This window comes from Nasonia vitripennis, chromosome 1 (genome assembly GCF_009193385.2).
Source record: "Nasonia vitripennis strain AsymCx chromosome 1, Nvit_psr_1.1, whole genome shotgun sequence".
Lineage (NCBI taxonomy): Eukaryota > Metazoa > Arthropoda > Insecta > Hymenoptera > Pteromalidae > Nasonia > Nasonia vitripennis.
In genome coordinates, this window is record NC_045757.1 from 5681054 (window position 1) to 5701139 (window position 20086).

Consider the following 20086-nt stretch of genomic DNA (forward strand, 5'->3'; position numbering starts at 1 on the left):
TTTGCCTAAACAGTTTCATTTATTTATTTTTTTTTTTACTTTTAACTAATTTGAACTCAACAAATATAAATTGCAGAGAAAGGAAAAATAATTATTGAATAGCGTCAACAAATTCATTTTATTACGTTTATTTGAACATTCACATACTCGTGCCAGATTTGGACAGTTATTACAATCATTTTAATGAAAAGCAAAAGTATAAAGAAAATAGCCAGCAATTAAAATTCGAAGATCGACAGTTAATATTTCAGTTATATTTAATTGATGGCTAAAATTATATTCTTATGAGATAGAATGCGACGCTTTTCACCCTTATTTTAACAAATTTAGTTATCCCTATACCCGGTTATTAAGCCCAAAACGTTTTCAATACAAGCAAAAATTATCCTGTTAATAAGTTGATAACAACAATTTTTCATTGACTAAACAAATAATAATACTATTGATTTTAAACTTGTGACCTGAATCCAATAATTAAAAATTTTATCGTACTATGGCTTTAATATTTCAAAAATATTTATTAGCTGTGCATAACTCACACTTTTAATGAAACATTGAGATAATCGTAAAAAACAAGAATAATCAATATGTTTAACCAATGAAAAATTTACTTTTTTAACTCACTTCTACATACCTACAGCTAATTGCAAACTACAGAGGATTTCCTATTTTTTTAATCTATTCTCAGCCATAACTAAGTGATGTAAACCAATATTGAAAGCATTGCTATATGCGTTGGCTTAAATTTTTAGTATTTTACGAAAAAAAAGTTAAATACACTATCAAATTGCGTGTTCGTTTTTTGGTCTTTCAAAAAGTAGAAATAACGAGTATTTTACCGGAATATCATGGTAATTATTGAAATTTAATATTTTATAGAAGAAAGCATGTTAGGTATTAATTTTTAAATTACGTTGAGGTTCAGTTTTGATAATACGTATATATAAAAATTGAAGTAAGAACCAATTATTTCTTGATTGAATCTCTTTGAAAAAAATTGAAACGAACGCGATACACTAGTTGCGCCGACAATGCTATTATCGTCGATTTCGTCGCATTTTTTCGATACAGTTATTTAAAAATAATTTTTTAATCACAAAATCATAAACTTTCCTGCAGAATATACAGATAGCTTTTGTTTTTGCATTTACTTTATAATATTAGGTCAGTTTTATTAATAATATTTAATTGGCATCTGGACTGGAGAATCGTTATTAGTGTTTGTTATAACACGAAGTAACTGTAGTGAAGAATCTATATCATCTGCAGTTAAATTTAAAATTTTGCGTTCATTTAGTTGACTTATATACCTCTTAAGTCGAGTCCGCCAAGCAGTTGCTGACTGTCGCAAGACTCAAAGTTTTCCATCCACTAAGTATTCGATTTTTCTCTTAAACGAGCTAGAGTCACCTGTTTTGCTCTCATACTCTCGCCGTGATCATGATATTAGCAAATCTAAAGAACATGCCTTAGCTAGTCGCAAAATTCCAGAGATTACATCGTCAATCAATATCTTGCTACAGTTAAATCATTTTAACTTATTTAAGATGTGTTAAAAAAATATTCAACGATAATAATCGCGTATAAATATCTGGTACACTCTTTGCATTAAGAATTTTGTCATCTTGGAAAATTGCAATTATTAAAAATATTTTCAATTTTGGATATGACCAACAGTATACCAAAGTACGAACTTGTTAAATTTTTCTTCGTGACAAGATATCCCTGATACTTTTGCGACCGGTCAATCGTCAGTCGTAAAACTTGCTGGCAAAGGGTCGGAGATTATCGTCACACGTTAAGAGAAGAGTGCTTTACAGCATGCTCAGCTCCTACACTTCTGTCAGCCCGGCCATCTACTCTCGACAAAGCGACGTTTTCCTTGACATTTTTGACATTCTTGCGTTCCTACTATGAAGAAAAGGACTAATCTCCTTCATTCCTCCACTACATCCTCATGCTATTTATTTTCATCGCTCGTCGCTGTCGTACCTCTTTGTACTCCCCTCGTTCTAGCTTGTACACAGAGACAGAGGGTGAGAAGATAGAGTTATGTAGATTGCATCGGAGATGGCTGTTATTTTTGCTGTAGCTTTTAGCGCTGTTGCAGCCGCTGTTGTTGCTCTTGTTTTACTACAGCTCGTCTGTTTTTGCATTCGAGCCGTCCGCGGGTCCTTTGATCTCTCCCTGTTATGTCGCGCGTGTCCAACTCTCGTATACACAAGAGCGACTTGCGCAGGAGAGAGAGAGAGAGAGAGAGAGAGAGATAGAGACACGTTGACTGTTGTTGCTCGTGTTGATAGTTGTTCTTGTTTACTTATGCGCATATATGCATCGGAAATCCCAGGGCGCGCCCGCGTTAGCGGGGCGGCTTTTGCATGGCGGCCCTCAGACCCAGGGCGTCCAGCCCTCGTAGAGAAGGGCCAGGTTCTCGATGCTCTGGGCCTCGCGTATCACGTACTCGACCTGTTCGGCGGTAGTATACTTACGATTGGGATTTGGCTCTCGACCCTCGAGTTTCATGCGCACGCGACGCCAGACGTTCAGTGCATAAGCATTGCGTTCTTGCACGGCTGTAAACAGATGATTTAACGTTATATTTACAGAATCTTTAGTTAGTGTAGTTTATAGGCGATTACCTACCTTTACCAGTTGTTGGATCTCTTGCCGGTGGAACTCCTTTTCTTGGACTAAGACATACGCTGTCCTGTCTCATCAGCTTGGCCTTGTTAAAAGCGAATTCGGGCACGTTCTGCTCATTCATAGATTCATTTGCAAACGATAGCAACTCATCATACAGTGCAGGTGTCTTTACAGCCAATGTTTCCAATTCCATCTTTAATAGCGCTGCCTTGTTAGGATCCAGATTTTCAGATTCCAATTCTTTGACGGTTGCCGATAGACTTTCGGTGCATGATCGATAGTTCATTAAAAATTCCTGAAATTCATCCTTGGCATTAGTTTTATTGTTACAAAACTAATTGATCACACTTATGTATTTATATATCTTACCTGAAGGCCGATGATGTTCTCTTGCTTAGCCATGCTTCTGAGTAATAGTCTGACATCGTTCATGAGTCTGTGGTGTTCAGCCACGACAGCCTGCAACAAGCCAACTTGTTCTCTCATCGCCTGCTGTGTCAGACAGAGAGCTTCCTGCCGCTCCTGGGTCTTCTTCTGTGCCTCGACGATCGCGTCTGAGATGAGCTTCTCTGTCTGCTTCAACCAGTTAGCATCAATATTGTTATCCGCACTAATTTGCAACAGTTCCACTAGACTTTCCTCAATCGGCGTGACAGTGATCGTAAGGTTCGAAGTAAGCATGCAGCTCTCTTCCCAGCGTTTGACGAGTTTTGCTAAATTAGCGTCGTTGGTAACGCTCTCTTGCGTCCTGGTGCGCAATGCCTCGTAATGTAGAATGGAGTTGCAGGCGTTGACGACTACCGCTGACAGGTTAGTTTGGCGAGTTAGCTTTTCGCAGCTAGTCAATACAGCATTATCGAACGCAGCCATAACTTCGTTGAGGGCCGGATTGACGCCTGCTGCCCATTTCAATCGCTGGATAGCACTTTGTACAAGGTTTTGTTGCTGCTCGCGCGCCTCGGTCACGCGCGCCTGGAGGTTCGATAAACCCGCTGCGGTTTTTCGCAGTTCCAGCATGAAGGACGGACGATCTGAAAAAATGGAAACGTTTATGTCTGGTTGCAATGTTATCAGTTTTTTTTAGAGAAAAAGTTATTTCAATAAACTTACTGATAGGATTGATGAGGTTCATGTTAGATCCGATCATCAAGTAGTCTTCGTGCAACCAATAATGCGCAGTCAGTTGTAATTGCAATCTCTGCACGGTAGCTCGAGACACTTCTACTGCTTGTTGGGCAGCTTTGGCACTTTGTTTTCTTCTCCAGCTACTCTCCAGTGTGGTGCTCAGCGAGCTTACTTGACTTAGAGTCGTACATCCGAACAAACCTTTCTTCATGCCCATGTCTATTGCTTTCCTACATAGTTCCTCCAAAGATACCTGTGAATAATGATAGAAAAAAGTGAGCTAGAATCGGCTCCATTTTTTATTATTACAATTTATGAAATAGTTTATTTACCTTGCTCTCTGCGCCAATGTCCCGCTGCTCAATCTCACTGGTGACGTTTAGACCCATGCGTTGTAAAAGGAAACAAAGTGCGATACCTAAGCTCTGCGATGTGACGCCAATCAGCTGCCGCGAAACGTAATCCGCGGTGAAAAGTCGGATGGGTTTGTTGAGCTGTTCGTCGCTATAGACCCCGGCAAGTCCACCCTCGTAGATACTGGCCGTCTCTCCTCGGAAAGCAAAGGCAATGTCTCGACACATTGAAAAGAACTTCTGGATTGTGTGCAGACGTTTCACAAGGAAGATGTCTTCGAGCACTTTGCGCGCGGCCTCGTTGAATATCGGCGCAGCCATGTCCTTAGCCTCCCTAATTTGGTCGATCTTCTTCCAGCTAGGTGGTATGTCGAGTGAACTGAGGGTACTGATCAGAGCGTTACCCTCCATCTGTAGCTTTTCAAAGAGTCCGTTGAAGCCCATAAGTAGCATCTGACCTGGCATCAATGTCTCTTCCTGGTTGAGCTCTTGTAGATCTGCTGGGCGGGAGAGAAGAGCCTCGAATCGAAGTTTCAGAGCGTCCACTATCGTCTGCATTATAGCGTGCGGACTTTCCATCTCCATTATCGTAAATCTTAGATGCATCTCTAGCTGTTCCAGAATCTCTACAAGAGACATGCCGGTCAAGGCAATGATCTCGTCGAGCTCGTTGACCATTCGCATGACGCTCGGCTCCTCGGTAATGATAGTCTTGGTCGCTTCGGGTAGGATAATCGTGTGGAAGTTGTAATTCAATTCCTGCAAGCCCTTGTGAATCGAATCCGCGCTCTTGAGGCACTTGAATACCAGTGAGATCTTAGGGTCGCTGTTGGACTTGTGGCTCTCAGGAATCAAGGATATCATTTCCGCAATCAGCGAGGACATCAGTCTCATCTCGTCGAGGAACCAGTCGCCATCTCGGGACGTCAGGTCGACCAAACAATCACCAGCGCACTTGGCCGCTCCTTCCATCATGAGGTACTTTTTATTGAGGGTGCACAATGCACTGATGTTGACGCATTCCAGGGCTTTTTCCGCAGCCTTTTCTCTTCTCAAGAAAGCGACGATCTGCGTCTTGGAATCGACGTACGCCTTCTCGATCCTGACGAGAGCATCCGGAAGTCCTTCTCCGATCATCCTCTCATAAGCCTTGGTGAATTTATCGTTGGCTTCGCTCAGTATCGCCTGGACTTGATAGGAGAAGGCGACGGTTCTCTGTACTCTAGGATTGGCAGTACTAACCGGTGATAAATGCCCTTCCATCTGCGCCAAAACCTCGTGGCAAGCATCTACAGTGCCGGTCATCAGCAACTTACTCGCCCACGCGTGATAAAGCACCGAGCGATGCTGGGCCATGCTACTCAGCGGATAAAGATTACAAATAGCCGAGTACTGGCTGAGCAAATCTAGACAGCTACGAATGAGAATCGACTGCTGTACCGCGAGCTGGGTAAGCTCGTTCTCCGACTGCTCGCACTGAACGATCATCTGGCTCTGACCGGCGTTCTGCAGGAACTCCTTCACGAGATCGAACACGAGGTGGTCCTCCTGGATCGTCGAGCTGCCCAGCTCCGAGAGCCAACGGCCCAGCTGACCGCCTCTGACCGCGCTCAAAGCCATCTGCAAAGAAAAAAGGGCGTAATTACTTTCTTGTTTACGAGGCGAGATTGGTTAAGTGGCTTTATCAACGCGCTTGGCGCGGATAATGCTTTCCTTCCGTAGTACACACGGGGCGACGATGTTAAACGTTGATTAAAAAAGAGACCGGCTCCTCGGAATGGTTGTGTATTGTGGTGATGAATAAGCGGTGCTGTTATTTTTTTGTCTCAATGACTTGCTAAATTCACAGATGCTGATAGATTACGGTAAAAAATATACCATAATTCATGAGATAAAAACGAATCCCAAAACGATAAACTTTTGAAGCGATCGTTTATCGAAATGACTTTGGAGTTAGAACTCGGGTCGCTTACGTCATTTAATAACAGACAAGAAGACGTCGACGAAAAAATTAGACCCGGATGGTTCACAGTCGCGTTTTGGTCTACAATTTCGAAGTAATAGTACGCGGTTCTTCTTATACGAATACATTAACGTGTCATGAAAAAGTCCAATTAAAATTTATCTAATCGCCTGTGACGAGAGGAGAATGCCGATAATATAGCTGGCTAAATTAAAACCTGCAGCTTTATTTTTAACTGAAACCTCGCGAATAACTCGTTTGAACAATGGACGCGTATAATTAATTCTCAGAAAAACAGATAATAATAAACTTTTATCCATTACTCACGTTATGCGTGTTGATCTGTTTCTGGCAGTCGTCAATGCGCTCCTTCAGCCCAACCTTCGCCTTTTCCAGGACATCCTTGGCGCGCTTGTAGGTGTTGTACCTCTTGACCACGGAATACAGTGCGTGATTACGTCCCATCGCTTGGGCCTCTTTAACAAGGGCCAACTGCCTGTGCCTATCCTGCAGAGATTCCTGGCACTGCTTCGCCGCCTCGCAAGCCTCGATCCACCTTTGCAACGAAATCAAATACGTCGGTAAAAAAGAATCTCCGACAAATTCCTCATTCCGTCGGTAAAACAGAGCTACGTACCTGGACAGTCTGTGGCAGAGGGTCGGGAAACACTTGGTGAGCTCCTCCTTGTTGGCGAGCCACTCGGCTCTCATCTCGGCTATCCTGACAGCGAACATGGCAGTCGTGAGCTCAAGCTCGAGTTGCTTGCGTCCGACGCCGGTGCATCGAGCTCTGGCTTGGCAGGCTCCGTAAGTCGCGATGCTGTTCTCGGCACCGGCCCGCCAGTCTACCAGCGGGTCGTACACGAAAGCTTCGAGCAGAGTCAGCAGAGTCTCGGCGCCGCGGCGCATGACGCGCAAGGTGTGCTCGCAGGCCAGTCGGAAGATACCCTGGAACAGAAATAGAAAAGAGCTGTTTTACCGACGACATTCGAATTTTCGCTGATGCATCTTGCTATTTTTTATTCAAAGGGGAGAGAGCATCGACCAAACGTCTCATTATCGGCGAAAGCACACATCGTAGAGGGACGAAGCTCTCGAGACTGAGCCGACGGCGAAAACAATAAGCCCGTCGCAGCGATAAGTTCTATTAAAGTCAAAAAGCAGCCCGTGCGCCGGTGCATATGTGTGCGTAGAGGCCGTGTGGCCTCTCGCCAACGCACACTCAATGAAAATCGATTTACGCTGACCACCACTTGACATATGGGCCAGATAAGGATTGCTATTTTTTTCCCCAGGGAGAGAGAGAGAGAGAGAGAGAGAGAGAGAGAGAGAGAGAGAGAGAGAGAGAGAGAGAGAGAGAGAGAGAGAGAGAGAGAGAGAGAGAGAGAGAGAGAGAGTTGGCCGAACGGCTCGCGGGCTCTTGTTTAGTTATGCGTCGTCGCTGCCGATGCACGGACGATTCTGCGTATGATTATACGCTCTATGCAATAGTGATGTGTGCTTTTGTGCGCAGCTGTGGTGTGTGATTTAATGAAGTATAAGTCGTTATACCGGCAAGGCTGGCCGTTGTTTCAGTGATTCGAAAGAAATTTTCCACACTCGAGAAGAGAGTATGTATAGGTAAACACAAGGACAGTCGTGGCTGTGATAAAGAGCAGATTTTGAAAATTCCCTAAAGCAGCGCTTCGCACCAAGATCTAAACAAATTTCCCCCTGAAGCTTCGGGGGAGTCTCGAAAGCAAACAAAGAGTCGCAACAGCTTCCGCGAAAGAGCCAAAGCAAAAGCCCCGAGGCGTTACGAGATAGATAGAAAGAGCCGGAGGAAGGGGGACATCGGATCATCATCCGCATCACACTCGCCGTGACCAGTTTGGTTCTCGCGCTCGAGCCATGTGTTACTTCAGTCGCGGCTGCTCTTGAGCAGTATAACTATTATCTCGATGGACACCTCCATTGTCATCTCGGAGACTTCGACGCGGGACGACGCGACGGGTTCGCTCGCTGCTGCGCCGTTTCCCGATCGCAACATCAGCGACTTCCGTACACATGGGTGAGTTTCTCTAGGATAACGAAAAAGAAGCTGCTCAGGCTCCGTTTACTCAAAGCCGGTTGCTGGGATGACGTGTGTGCGTAAAGCGGCGGTAAATCTTTGAACGGAGAGAGTGGAAAAAAAGTGGAGTCGATGACGCGGGTAATTATACGAGATGTAATTCGCCGGTAAGAGATAGAAAGAGTTGAAAAAAAAATACCGGTGTGTATCTCTTTCGGAGGAGGATTATCGATTCGACCGGAAAAAATAGTCATCGTATATACCCCGTCGGGAAACTAATAACGCGTCGAGTGTTATCGGCAATCCGTAATCAATGTTTATATAGTTCCTCGATGAAGTTAGTTTCCACCGGACGAAAAATTTGTTTGCGCTTATCATACACACACGCCCGCGGGCGCCCGCTTAATAGAGATCTCGAGCTTGATCCACATATCCGGGGGTAATCTATCAGGCGGATATATCGAGGGCTATATCGAGGATGAAAGGCTTGGAAAAGTATTACGGTGTACGATATAACGATCTCTTGAACGTCCTTGCGTCGTATGAAAAAGCTGCTGATATCACCTCGTGAAGTGAAAGGTATTAATTGGACAGATGAAAACGACGATTGCTCGACGTGTTGCAGGCCACCACCGAGTTGTTGCATGTGCTGGGTAGTGGCTGATGTTGTGGTACTGATCGTCATACTGCTTGGCAATATCCTGACAATCCTGGCGGTGAGACTGAGCCGACGTCTGCGTAACGTCACCTCGAACCAACTGATCCTGAGCCTCGCCATCTCGGACCTCGTCGTCGGCGTGGCTGTGCTCTATCATCTCTTCTTCTTCGTCAATCGTTTTCTCAGCGCCAACAAGGCCACCTGTTTACTCAGGTAAGTCTCGACTCTGAGTTTTCACTTTATTATTACACAGACACTGAGACTCGTTTTCCATTCAAATTACGATTATATGGACGTTCTATTTTAGCTCTCGCTATCGGTCGGCGTGATCTTGAAGTTTCCAATAAGCATATTTACATTAGCCAATGTCGCAGTCACTTAGTCGCGGATCGATCCGAAGTCCGAAATCTCACATTTGCATAACGCGTATACGAGTCGTCTTCTTATCTTTTAAATGACGATTCATGTGTGTGTGTGTGTGTATACAGGTTTGCACTGCTGGCCTGTGGCTGTTGCGCGAGTTTCGGCAACGTGACGGCGATCGCCATCGATCGCTATCTCGCCATCGTGCACCCGCTCAAGTATCCGGAGTACGTGACGGACAAGGTTGTCTATGGAACGATAGGCTTCGTCTGGAGCTGCGCGATCTTCATATCCACCATGCCGACTTATTGGAATAATTACGATGTGAACAATGGCTGTGAACTTGGAACTGTGGTGCCGAGGTAATTTTTGGAACTCCATTTGAGAGTTTAAAAACTAGTTGATTTATGTGGTGACTCTGTTTTTCGTTGTAGGTACTTTACAGTAGCGATATTGACGCCGATGTTCCTGACGGTCTGGTTGAGTATTTTCCTCTTGTACTGGAGAATATGGAAGGAGGCAAAGACTCACGCGCAGCGTTGGAAGAGGAACGGCTTCCTCAATTTTGACTCGAGCCATTGGAAGAGCATTCAGGTACTTCTTATCGCTGCCGTTCCTTCTTCGTAAGTCAACGAAGATTCAACTTCTAAAAAGTAATTTTTTACTTCGCAGGTGGTCTTGTTGATCCTAGGATGCTTCTCGATCTGCTGGCTGCCGTACGTCGTGGTGGCGTTCACTCAGGTGATAAACGCACGCAAGCAGCCAAGCCCTACGCTCTACCGAGTCATGTTCTCGATAGCGATGAGCAACAGCGGCATAAACCCTATTATCTATGCTTGGAAGAACCCGAGTTTCCGCCGTGCTTTCCAGCGCCTACTCAGACTGCGATCGCCGGATCACAACGACTACAACTCCAGCTTCAAGAACTATCTGCGTAAGCAGAGCGAGTTATCGAGACGAGAACTTGAACTCGAAGCTCGCAATGAACTTGGCCCTGCTTTTGTGTGCAAGGCCGCGGAGGAGAATGCCACGATCGGCAGAATAGGCGAGGTGACTGTGCTTTGAAGACGGGGCGGCTCTGATACTTAAGATGGATAGCGTTGCGACGCGTTATCGATGCAGTATTAAACATACTCTTGTCACGATTTAGTGGGAGATATTCTGACTGTTATGAGTAACCGCGTGAATGTGATGAATTGAGAAAATTTGTGTAAATATATACTGAGCGCGTGATTACGTTTTTTGTACATAAATTCCTCATGTAAATAATTCAATAAATAAAGGACAATGCAATTTTTTTAAACAGTAAATTCATTTTGTATGGTTGAGTTATACGAAGTGTACTGACCTCGACACCAGTTACACCGAGTGCTGTCTTGATGTTGGGCGTCATACGGAATGGCACCTTCTCTGGAACACGCAGGGTCTTGCCCTTCTCGAAGCAGACGTTGTAGTCGATATGCACCACTTCGCCGGTGTTGAGATCCACGAGAACGTTGTCGAGATGCCGATCACCTAAGCCGATTATGTAGCCAATTATCGACATTACAGCCACTGAGTACGAGTAGTTCTTAGTTGCTTGCCACCAGCTGCCTGCATTTATACTGTTACACCAGATCTCCCTGAAAGAACACAAAAACGTTTAAGATACTTGTACTCCGCGATTAACGAGTAAATAAAATAGTAGGTAGTGTAATTTACTTGGCGAGTAAATCCTTAGGCGTTTCAGCCATGAGCTCGGCGAGCACCTGTTTGAGCACTGCGAGTGGCCACTCTTTTCTATTTTCCGTACTGATACCTCTTTCTTTCAGCAACGGTGTGAGCTTGCTGTAGAATAGTTCGGAAGGTCTGAGCACGGCTGAACTGGTACCCTTGTTGCCCATGGCGGTTTCTCGCTGTTGCCAACGCTTGTATAAGGCAAAGAGTGGCGTAACACCGTCTACCCATTGAATGAGACCTGAACGCGGGCCCAACGGTATCACAGAGTAGTGACGAGCACGATACACCTTCTTGGAGGTATTGTCATTATTTTTCGACATCATCGTATTGCAGATGCTCAGGAACTGCATTATACGCTCGTCCAGGTGCAAATCTTCGAGACCCTTGAACAGGTAGGTGTAAACATGACCATCTGAACCGCGGAATATGAGCTTCTTTGGTTTGGTTTTCGTGGGCAGAATCTGTACGTTGTTATCTACTGATTTTATCGTAACCATTCTGTAAAAGAAGAAGATGCTAATGTAATATACCGTCCGCGGCGTCGTGCATGAAAAAACTGAAATAAGATTATATTACTTTGTTGTGGATATTCCAGGCATAGCAATAGAGGTGTCTTTGAATTTCGCCAGAGTCGGACTGATATCGGACATCAACAGCGAGTAAGCTCCTCGTTTGTGCACTTTCTGTGCGAGTTTGGCTTCCAATTGTTTTAATGATAAGGCGGCAGCTGAAGGTCTCGCTGGATTCTTTGGATTTTTTAGTTTGTCAATCACACGTTCGATGCATGGCCCGAATTTCTCCTATAATTAGAAATCCATACAAAGGTAACAGTTGTCTCACAAAGTTAAACGTAAATTTATGCAAAAATGTAGGTACCTGGAAATATTTTTCATGAGGAGTCTCAACAGGCACTGAAGTCATGGCCAAGAGATTTTCCAGAATGAAGATGATAGGTTTCAGAATAATTCGATGCTTCTCAGCTATTAATCTATCTTTTTCGTCAGGCGACAGCCATATATTGTCCTGAACTTTTTGTACTTCCATCTCCAGCTGCTCAAAACGTTTAGTGATATCTGAATGATGTTGGCACAACGTCGCAAGCCATAACTCGTCCCACAACAGAGTAATCCTCCTTAACTCTCTGACTAGAATTTTCACCTAAAATAAAAATAATTTATTTATCAAATTGCGTTCCTTCGTCAATAATTCTAGTTTAGAAAATAAAAGCATACCTGATCAACAGAATCTGGAATTCTACTGGACAGGCAATCGGTAAGCTGCGCAAAACAGGCTTCCATGAATCCTTGATTCGCATCCTGCTGATAATCTCCGTCCTCGCTGATGAAATAATCTACCTCGCAAGGCTCGTCGCTACTGCTCTCTTTGCCAAAAGCGGCCGCTTCGAAGCTCTTGTTTTGTCCGCAGGAAACGGCGCCGACTACTGCCGGGAAGGTGATAAGATGCGGCGAATTTTCTGCCACACGGCACAGCAACTCGGAGACACGCGTGCGTACGTAGCACTCGGGATGACTCAATCGCGAGAACAACTGGGGAATGATTTCTTTCCAGGGTCCTGTTGGCGTCGTCGACAGTCCGGACTCTAAAACGTTCTGCAATTCCGACGCGTGTTTGACCACTAAGCGGAGCAGTCGTAAGGTAGCAGTGATAGTTTCGCAGTCGTTAGCATCTTTGGCTAACTGCAGGTACTTAAAGTATGCATTTGCTGACAACTCGTAGTAAGCGTATATACGAGCTTGGGCCTGTCGCCATACGTCAACCAGCATCGTGAGATGTTCGCTGCTAGCGCAGTTGAGAATCGGTACGCTGCGTAAATGGTGCTCGATCGTCTCCGAGGTATTTATGTCGTTCGTGTCGATGTCACCTTCGTCCTCGGGTAGAACACGATTCTTCTGACCTAGTATTGTATAAATGGCATTTAGATCAGTTTCGGGAACGTCAAGAGGTAGAAGCTGCTGAATGTTAGCTTTGTCGGCATCCGTGAGCAAGCCGCTACTGGGATTATCAACAATCTTGCGACCCCACTTGTAGCACCAGGCAGCAAAGTTGGACCATGCGGTTGGAAGATCCGGACACTGATTCACTCCCAACTGTACAAGTTTACCTACTATAACGTCTGACGTCGGTATCAATTCGGTGGTCTTTCCAAACAGCTTATCCATCAATCCATCATTGTGCAGAGACTCGAAGCGCAAGAGATCATCCAATTGCGCGTTGTTCTCTACTTTCGCGTCCTGTTGGATCCACTTAGCTAAAGTAAGCAACACTCTGGTACCAGTCTCTCTGAGCTCGGCTGGTGCTTGTTCGCTAGCCGAGACGATACTCTTGGAGATACCCAACGCGGTAACGCTGCAAATCTTGAGCGCCTCCTCAGTGAACTCCATGTCGTAGAGCAGTTTGGAAGTCTCACGGAAGGCTCGCATGTTGTCCTTGGACCATACCAGCCGCTCGGCCGCCGCTGCAGCACCACTCGCAATTTCCTCGACGATTTCGCGGAACTCAGTGCCATTAGTTCCCAAGCCATGACGTTCTGCAGACAGATATTTGCCGAGTTCGCGCTGAGCCAGACCGAAATTACCTTCCTTGCGGGCTGAGTGGGCTACGTGAAGTCGCAAAGCATCTACTTCGTTAGTGGCGTCTTCATTGGAGTCAGTGTCCTTATTGGCGCGAGTCAAGTAGTTTGACCACCAGAGCACCTGAGTGAGCACACTCGAGCTTAGCGAACTGAGCTTTTCTACGTCAGGCAACTCGAAGACATTGGCTCGGTTTCTCGAGCAACCAGCCAATAGATCGGCTAACCCGGTCGCCGAATATTGCACCAGGATGGCGTCGTTGAGATACTCAGATGGAACGTTTCGCAAACCTTCTTCCATGGTTCTGGCTGCTACCTTCTTGCAGCGCTCGATTTCCTCGTGGAAATTCAACTCTTTCGCCTGTTCGGCGTGGATTCGCAACGCGATGTTCGTCAGCGTGTTGTTGCACTCGATCATCGTCTTAGCACAACTCCAGTTCGTCTTGGCTTCTTCATCTAGTAATGTCCAGTCAGAAAGTTCTTTTAGGGATAATTCTTCAGCTTCCTCGAATTTACGAAGGCAGGTTGCCTGCTGCGGTGCTATATTCTCTAGCATTTGGCGACGGAGACAAAGATTCTTGTCCTGATCGAGGATTTCGGCTTCGCGCTGCTTCCACGCTTCCAGCTGCTTCCAATCGCCAACCGAACGGAAGCACTTGCATAAATGATCCATGCAAAATACAGCGACCTGAGAATCACCTCCCTCGTTCTTGCATCGAATTTCAAGAGCCTTCGAGTCATCTTTAGAGCGAGTAAGAATCTGATCTTCAAGAATTCGACGATAATTTTCGGCAGCTAACTCATATTTGCCAGCTGCCTCCTCCATCGCAGCTTTCAGCCAAACAAATTTGCGATCTTTTTCCTTGCAATACACGTAAAGCCCTTGCAGTGCCTCTGCCTCGCCTAGCATCACCATGGCTCGGGCCGTGCAGAGAGTCGCCCTCTCGAATTCTGCGCCTTGCGTATTATTGGCGGTGCATAGATCCTCGAGCAGTCTCTGTCCGTTTCTCAAGGCATTCGTGGCTAATCCAGCGTGCAGTGAGACTACGCATAGGGCCAATCTTATGCGATTCAGCCATTCTTTGCACGTTGATCTGTTGGTATGGAAGAATGTGCGTACAGGCTTGGAGTGCGGCAATAAAGCGACAGCGCAGCCCTCAGCTGCATTATGAATAACGCGCTCAAGATGCTCCAGAAACTCGACCAGTTGTCTGACTCTCGTATGCTCGTGCAGCAAGTAGTCAAGGCCGCGTTTATCTTTTTTAGGAATTTCAGCTGTGCAGGAAATCTCACGCGCCAATGTCTTGAGAGCACCTTCAATGGTTGTGAAAGTTTCCTGAGGTTTACCCAAGGGGGTGCGGAGTTTGTTGAGGACACAGTGTTGCGCAGCCTCAAAGCCACCCCAGAAAAATAGGAATGTGCGGTTGGCTAGGGCTAATTCGTACATCTTTGCCATTGTTTCGTTATCTGATATAGTCGGCCAGCACAATGTGAAAACTTCTGATAAACCGAAGGCGTCGAAGTAATACTCTTGTAAAAGGAAGGCCATGTAAGTTTTAAAATGTTGAGCTTGCATTTCGCCATTGTTGCTTCGCATATGTAGTCTTTGTGCCAAAATTAAAGATTCGCACGAGTAGTTTTGTATGTTCCGGAATTTCTTGTCATCTGATAGTAAGCCAGCCTTATTCAGTTTTGGAATAACTATGTTCAGCGGAATGTTCATGAGTAGATGTCCATACGTTTCACGGACAGTTTTGTCCAATGAAGTCAAGTGTAGAGTAGCCAAGTCAACAATATTGGAATAAATTTCCTCTGACCATGAAACCTGTTTTGCTTTCAGCAAACTTTCAATATTTTTGCAGACCGCCATAGATACTTTGTGATTAGTCGTTGCACCGCAAACCAATAAGCTCGAAACCACCGTTTGACATTCTTCAGTTTTACTAAGCACTCCGATATAATTTTCAGCCTGCAAGTAAATCTCCTGTATCCAGTCGAGCAGCAAAAGCAGAGTTTGATCAGGTGCTCTCTTATTTTCAATAGTCTTTGCAATGAGATTCAGAATTATGGACAAATGTCCGCTGGTCGGCGAGACTGTAGGCACTTCTAATGTTCCAGGAAAAATGTCCAGTGGACGGCAAGAACTTGTGCCTGTTATTAAACTGGAACTTGGCACGAAATGGTTGTATCTGAAACGAATAAATACTTTTATTTGTAATTTCCCAAAAATTATTGCTGCCAGTAGACAAAAAATTGTTCACTCACCTTGAGCAATGAGTAAAAAGCAAAAACAAGATATGATATTGCAATAACGGACTCTCCACAGACAATAATGGATCATGTGGTCTTAATTTGACAGCCAAGAGTTCCAAAATACTTGGCTTCAAAGCCCACATTCCAATGATTGAATTACTTGCATTTGCTGAAATAGTAAAAATCAGATATGTGAATTTCATAGATCAGCGTATCATACAGATATGAACAATTTGAAAAATACCAATATCAGAAAGTGCTCGCAATAAAAATATCAATACGATTTCTGCGTTTCTCCTATGGTACTGCGAATCTGTAAGAGGGTTCTCTTGTACAAGAGGCTCGATTCCGGGTATGATCGTCTTATAGGCATTTTCCAAATCGGCGAGGATGTAACGATAAGCCTCCTGTAGCAACGGGATATTCTTGAGACTCAGCAAGCTGTGATATACTCCGAGAACTGCATTTTGAATGACGACAGTGCTTCTAAAACGCAGCTTCACGATGTTTGAGTTTTTGCCTAACAGAGTATGTACTAAATCCAGCGGCAGATTGGCCGAGACCTCTTTAATTACTTTGGATATGGTGTTGAGCATAGACACGATGGAATCGTCCCAGAAGATACTGACACGCTGTAATTGTAGATCAATAAATTTGTACAACAGATCGTGGTTTTTGGAGACCCGGCTTTGTAGGTGTCCGAGCAAAAGATAAATGCATTCGTTGGCAACGACAACCAATTCTTCTTTCTCTTCAGAGAGATCTGAATTTCGTTTGATTCGTAGGTCCATAGATTTGAGCATGTTGATAAGGGATTCTTCCTTGTCTTTTGTAACTGTAGAGAGCGCGTCTTTGTCATTGTACTTAGAGTTCTTTTTGTCATTCTTCTTGAGGTTTAGAGATTTTATAAGCTTTACCAGGTTCTGCTCGTTCACCTCGTCGTCTTTGTTCAAGCTTTTCAGCAGAGCGTCGATACTCTTCTGCGAGAGATTCATGTTTTTCATACACTGAGTTATGCTGTCGACGTTCTCCTGAGATAGTCCAGAATCGTTGTTACTAATAATATCAATCCCATCGTCGAGTTCCATAGCTTTGACGACGGTCCTCAGCATCTTAGATAAGCAGTCAGTGAGAAAAGACCATTGCACGTTGGGTGTCAGACATGGATTCAGATGTTCTTCGATGCACCTCAAGACGGTATTGAAAACGGCGATGAGAGAAGTAATTCTAAGCACACAGTCCTTGGGACAGGGAAGTGCGTCCTCCTCACCAGGTGAACTTCTACCAGAGCCAGGCAGTGATAGCTCTTCATCGTAGCTCTCCATATCCTCGAGAAATTGACCAAGCAGCGTCAGCGTGAATTGTAGATCAGCGATCCAGAAATTGCGCAATCTTTGAAGACTGCGGCTGGCATAGGCGACAATGGATTTCTGCTGGGTCGAATCTATGTGCCAGCCCACAAGAATGTCTACAGTGTCGCGGAAATGGTCGGTAAAGCTCTCCGGATACATGTCGATTATGAGTAGGATCGAGTCTACGATCGCGATCAGCAGATCGGATCGATCAACATTCTCCAAGGCCGACTGCAGCTGCGTCATTATCGCTACCGAATGGTCTTTCAGCTTTGGAGCTTCAGTGTCGAGCTTCAGGCTCTCACCGAACGATTTCATGAGTAGGCATTTCACGTCATCTTTACGTTCTACGGAGTATTTGTTGAATATCCAGTCCATAAATCTATGAGAAAGAATTATTTGACGTTACAAATTTATACGCCGTTAAAATATATTTTACGAGTTTAGGGAGTACAAACCTTTTAAAATCTTGATCAGCGACGTAGCCAATGCGTCCCAGGCATTTGGCCACCTGTTGTTTTGCTTCGAGACTAGGTCCACTGTACAAAATATCCATAAGATTTTCGCATATAACATCCAAATTTCGCCTGATGTACCTCTGATTTTCGGGCGCGACAATGCCCTCCTGCAATTGCTTGCAAAGAGCCAGAAAGTGATCGTAGTCATCTTCTCGACACAAACGCCTCAAAAGCTTAGAAATTCTCGAATCCTCTGTCGAAGCAATAATATTTTTTTAAACTTATTCAAAAAGAAGAGGAAAGAAGATTTAGTGCAACCTTACCATTTATTTTCTTGTCATCGTAATACTTGTTTTCTTGGTTCTTCAGCGATTCTTGAAATTTTGGTCTCGATGAAGAATGCGAGTAACTGCTATCGGCATTTGGCTCGCGATCGACGACGGTTTTCTTGAAGGCCCGACCCCTTGTCCCGCCGCTGCTTCCACCTCTCCCACGGTCTCCACTGATACCCCCGCGAGCCATTCGAAATTCATTTCGTGGTTCACCACTGGATCTTATTACAAAACCACATTGCTCAATGAACAAATTTGCTTCATGCAAATATGGTTAGATATAGCAATAAGATCTTTACCTGGTTTTGAACCTCGAAAAACTGTGGTCAGCTGAGAAGGTGCTTGAGTTTCTCTGGCAAATGAACAGAGTGGCTCTTGGTGCTCTGAGAATGTCACCAACGTTATAGTCTCTTAATGCTTCGTTGTTCTCTAATTCTTCGTCGTCCTGTTGTTCTATGACAACTGTCTCGTCACTTTTTTCTGAATTCTTTTGGATTTTTAGCTTTGTACCGATGCTAGTGCTCCCACAGCTACTCATCACATTGCTCGGCAAGTGGATGACATGATCCACACACCCAGAGGCGCACAAACCCTTAGTTTATCTGCTTCTGTCTGCTGCAATAGTACACTTATAGGTTAGAAGTTACTGAAACAATATTTGCGAAAGCAGGTAAATATAAAGAAAACTATTATTTGTAAAATACTTGTTCTATGATAAGGTTAGATTATTTGTTTACACAAGTGAACAGACATTGGATTATACTGTTGTTTCTGTAGTTACGTGAACTGAACTTGAATTTAGGTCACTTTTTGAACGACATACGACTTTTTTTGTAGTTTGATAAGATCACTTCCAACTCTGTCTATTTACGTTCATATAAAAATAATGTATGTTCTACGTAGATATTTCTCACAGAAAATAAATCAGAAGGTTTGACAATATAATTGATGCTTATTTAGATGAATAAAAAAATAACCTTGAATTATAAATATCACTTATAAAGAGCAAAATAATTATGTATCATTGTCTTAAAAATAAATAACTGTTAAAAGCAATTCACCTTAGATTTATAAAAATAAGCATTTATAAACTATTAAATAATAGAACTATTGATAAAATCCTTATCAATAGTTCTATTTTAAAACTCTCTTCTATGGCTTGTGTTTTAATAAGGCATGCGTTACTGCATAATCTCACATATAGTGCCAACTCTAGTTCATTAAAACAGTGTGAGTAATTTTATAAAACTGAATGAATTCATGCATTTAAAGTAACTTTTCTAAAAATTTTATAAATATAAATTGATAGTATGATAGTCTACAAATTTCTCAAGAAAAATATTGATTGTAGAACAAAAACCACTGGTTGTAATGCTACTAGTTATAAAAAAAAACTCGATCACTCTTCAGTAAACAAATCACAATTTTTCAAGAGACTAAGGTGAAACCATGATAATTGTATTAAAATTATTACCCAAATTCAATCGTTCGACAATTATCAACCTCACATTGTGAAACAATTCAGCGCACTATCATCAACAACCACAGTACAATTATGACTGAACCCAAAGAAAAAAATATTAATTGCAGAACCATTAGAAAGCCAACAAAGCTACGCAGCAATAAGTACCTGCAGCAGTCCAGTCAGTACAAAGTACCAAAAGCAGATATGTTCCAGAGAGTCAGCGAAAGCTGACACCGAGCTCTGGCAAACTCACAGGCCTCGAAGCAGCAGCACTAGAGAAGCACATAATCAATCAGTCCAGGCTATGCTCTTTGCACACACACAATACACCAGTGGAAGAGCCGAATTTTCCAAGTTTTCCTAAGCATAATGGAAATATAGAAAAAAGTGTAGGCGTTACCTGCTCCTAGGCTGATTTCGTTTGTTTCGGGCTCTCTCTTAGGATGAGAATAGAATAGAGCTGGTGTTGCGCGTTCACGACTTATGCTCATATCATCATATGGAAAAAGTTTCCACTCCTCACGAGAGACGAGAAGAGAAAGAGAGAGGGAAAACGCGCGTGTGTGCGCCTGGGTATATCACGTATTTCCACGGCTGCACGCCAGCGTTGCCAGTTCAGCCATTTTGAAAAATTTCATTCCGCAGTTCGCGGGAAAAGCCTGCAGGTGCCGCGCCGCATGCGCGCGATCACGTAAATTCGTTTCTGCTATACCTATACCCCGCCCCCACCCCGCACCCCGCGATCGCCGCCCCCGATAACAT

General features: G+C 44.1%; 2 protein-coding genes across 10 annotated transcripts; one reads left to right on the forward strand and one right to left on the reverse strand.

Moving 5' to 3' along the window:
* Positions 1–99: 99 nt before the first annotated feature.
* Positions 100–19960, reverse strand: LOC100114675 (serine/threonine-protein kinase SMG1). 9 transcript variants are annotated; one of them, XM_032598226.1, is made up of 19 exons: positions 19725–19952; positions 19490–19596; positions 18159–18474; positions 17851–18074; positions 17528–17780; positions 15962–17451; positions 15730–15886; positions 12107–15653; positions 11751–12032; positions 11451–11674; positions 10857–11372; positions 10504–10777; positions 6722–7032; positions 6412–6640; positions 4101–5741; positions 3754–4021; positions 3013–3674; positions 2644–2938; positions 100–2573 (listed from the first exon to the last, which is right to left on the reverse strand). In XM_032598226.1, the coding sequence occupies exons 3-19, from the start codon at positions 18395–18397 to the stop codon at positions 2389–2391; spliced, it is 10797 nt and encodes a 3598-aa protein (XP_032454117.1). In that variant the 5' UTR covers positions 18398–18474; positions 19490–19596; positions 19725–19952; the 3' UTR covers positions 100–2388. The 9 variants fall into 9 exon arrangements, with proteins under 9 accessions (XP_032454117.1, XP_031777914.1, XP_031777911.1 ...); XM_031922054.1 differs by having other exon boundaries at positions 18159–18505; XM_031922051.2 differs by having other exon boundaries at positions 17851–18080; positions 19725–19951.
* Positions 7513–10465, forward strand: LOC107982204 (histamine H2 receptor). Its single transcript, XM_016990132.2, has 5 exons — positions 7513–8134; positions 8760–9005; positions 9281–9517; positions 9590–9749; positions 9828–10465. The coding sequence occupies exons 1-5, from the start codon at positions 8025–8027 to the stop codon at positions 10218–10220; spliced, it is 1146 nt and encodes a 381-aa protein (XP_016845621.1). The 5' UTR covers positions 7513–8024; the 3' UTR covers positions 10221–10465.
* Positions 19961–20086: the final 126 nt, after the last annotated feature.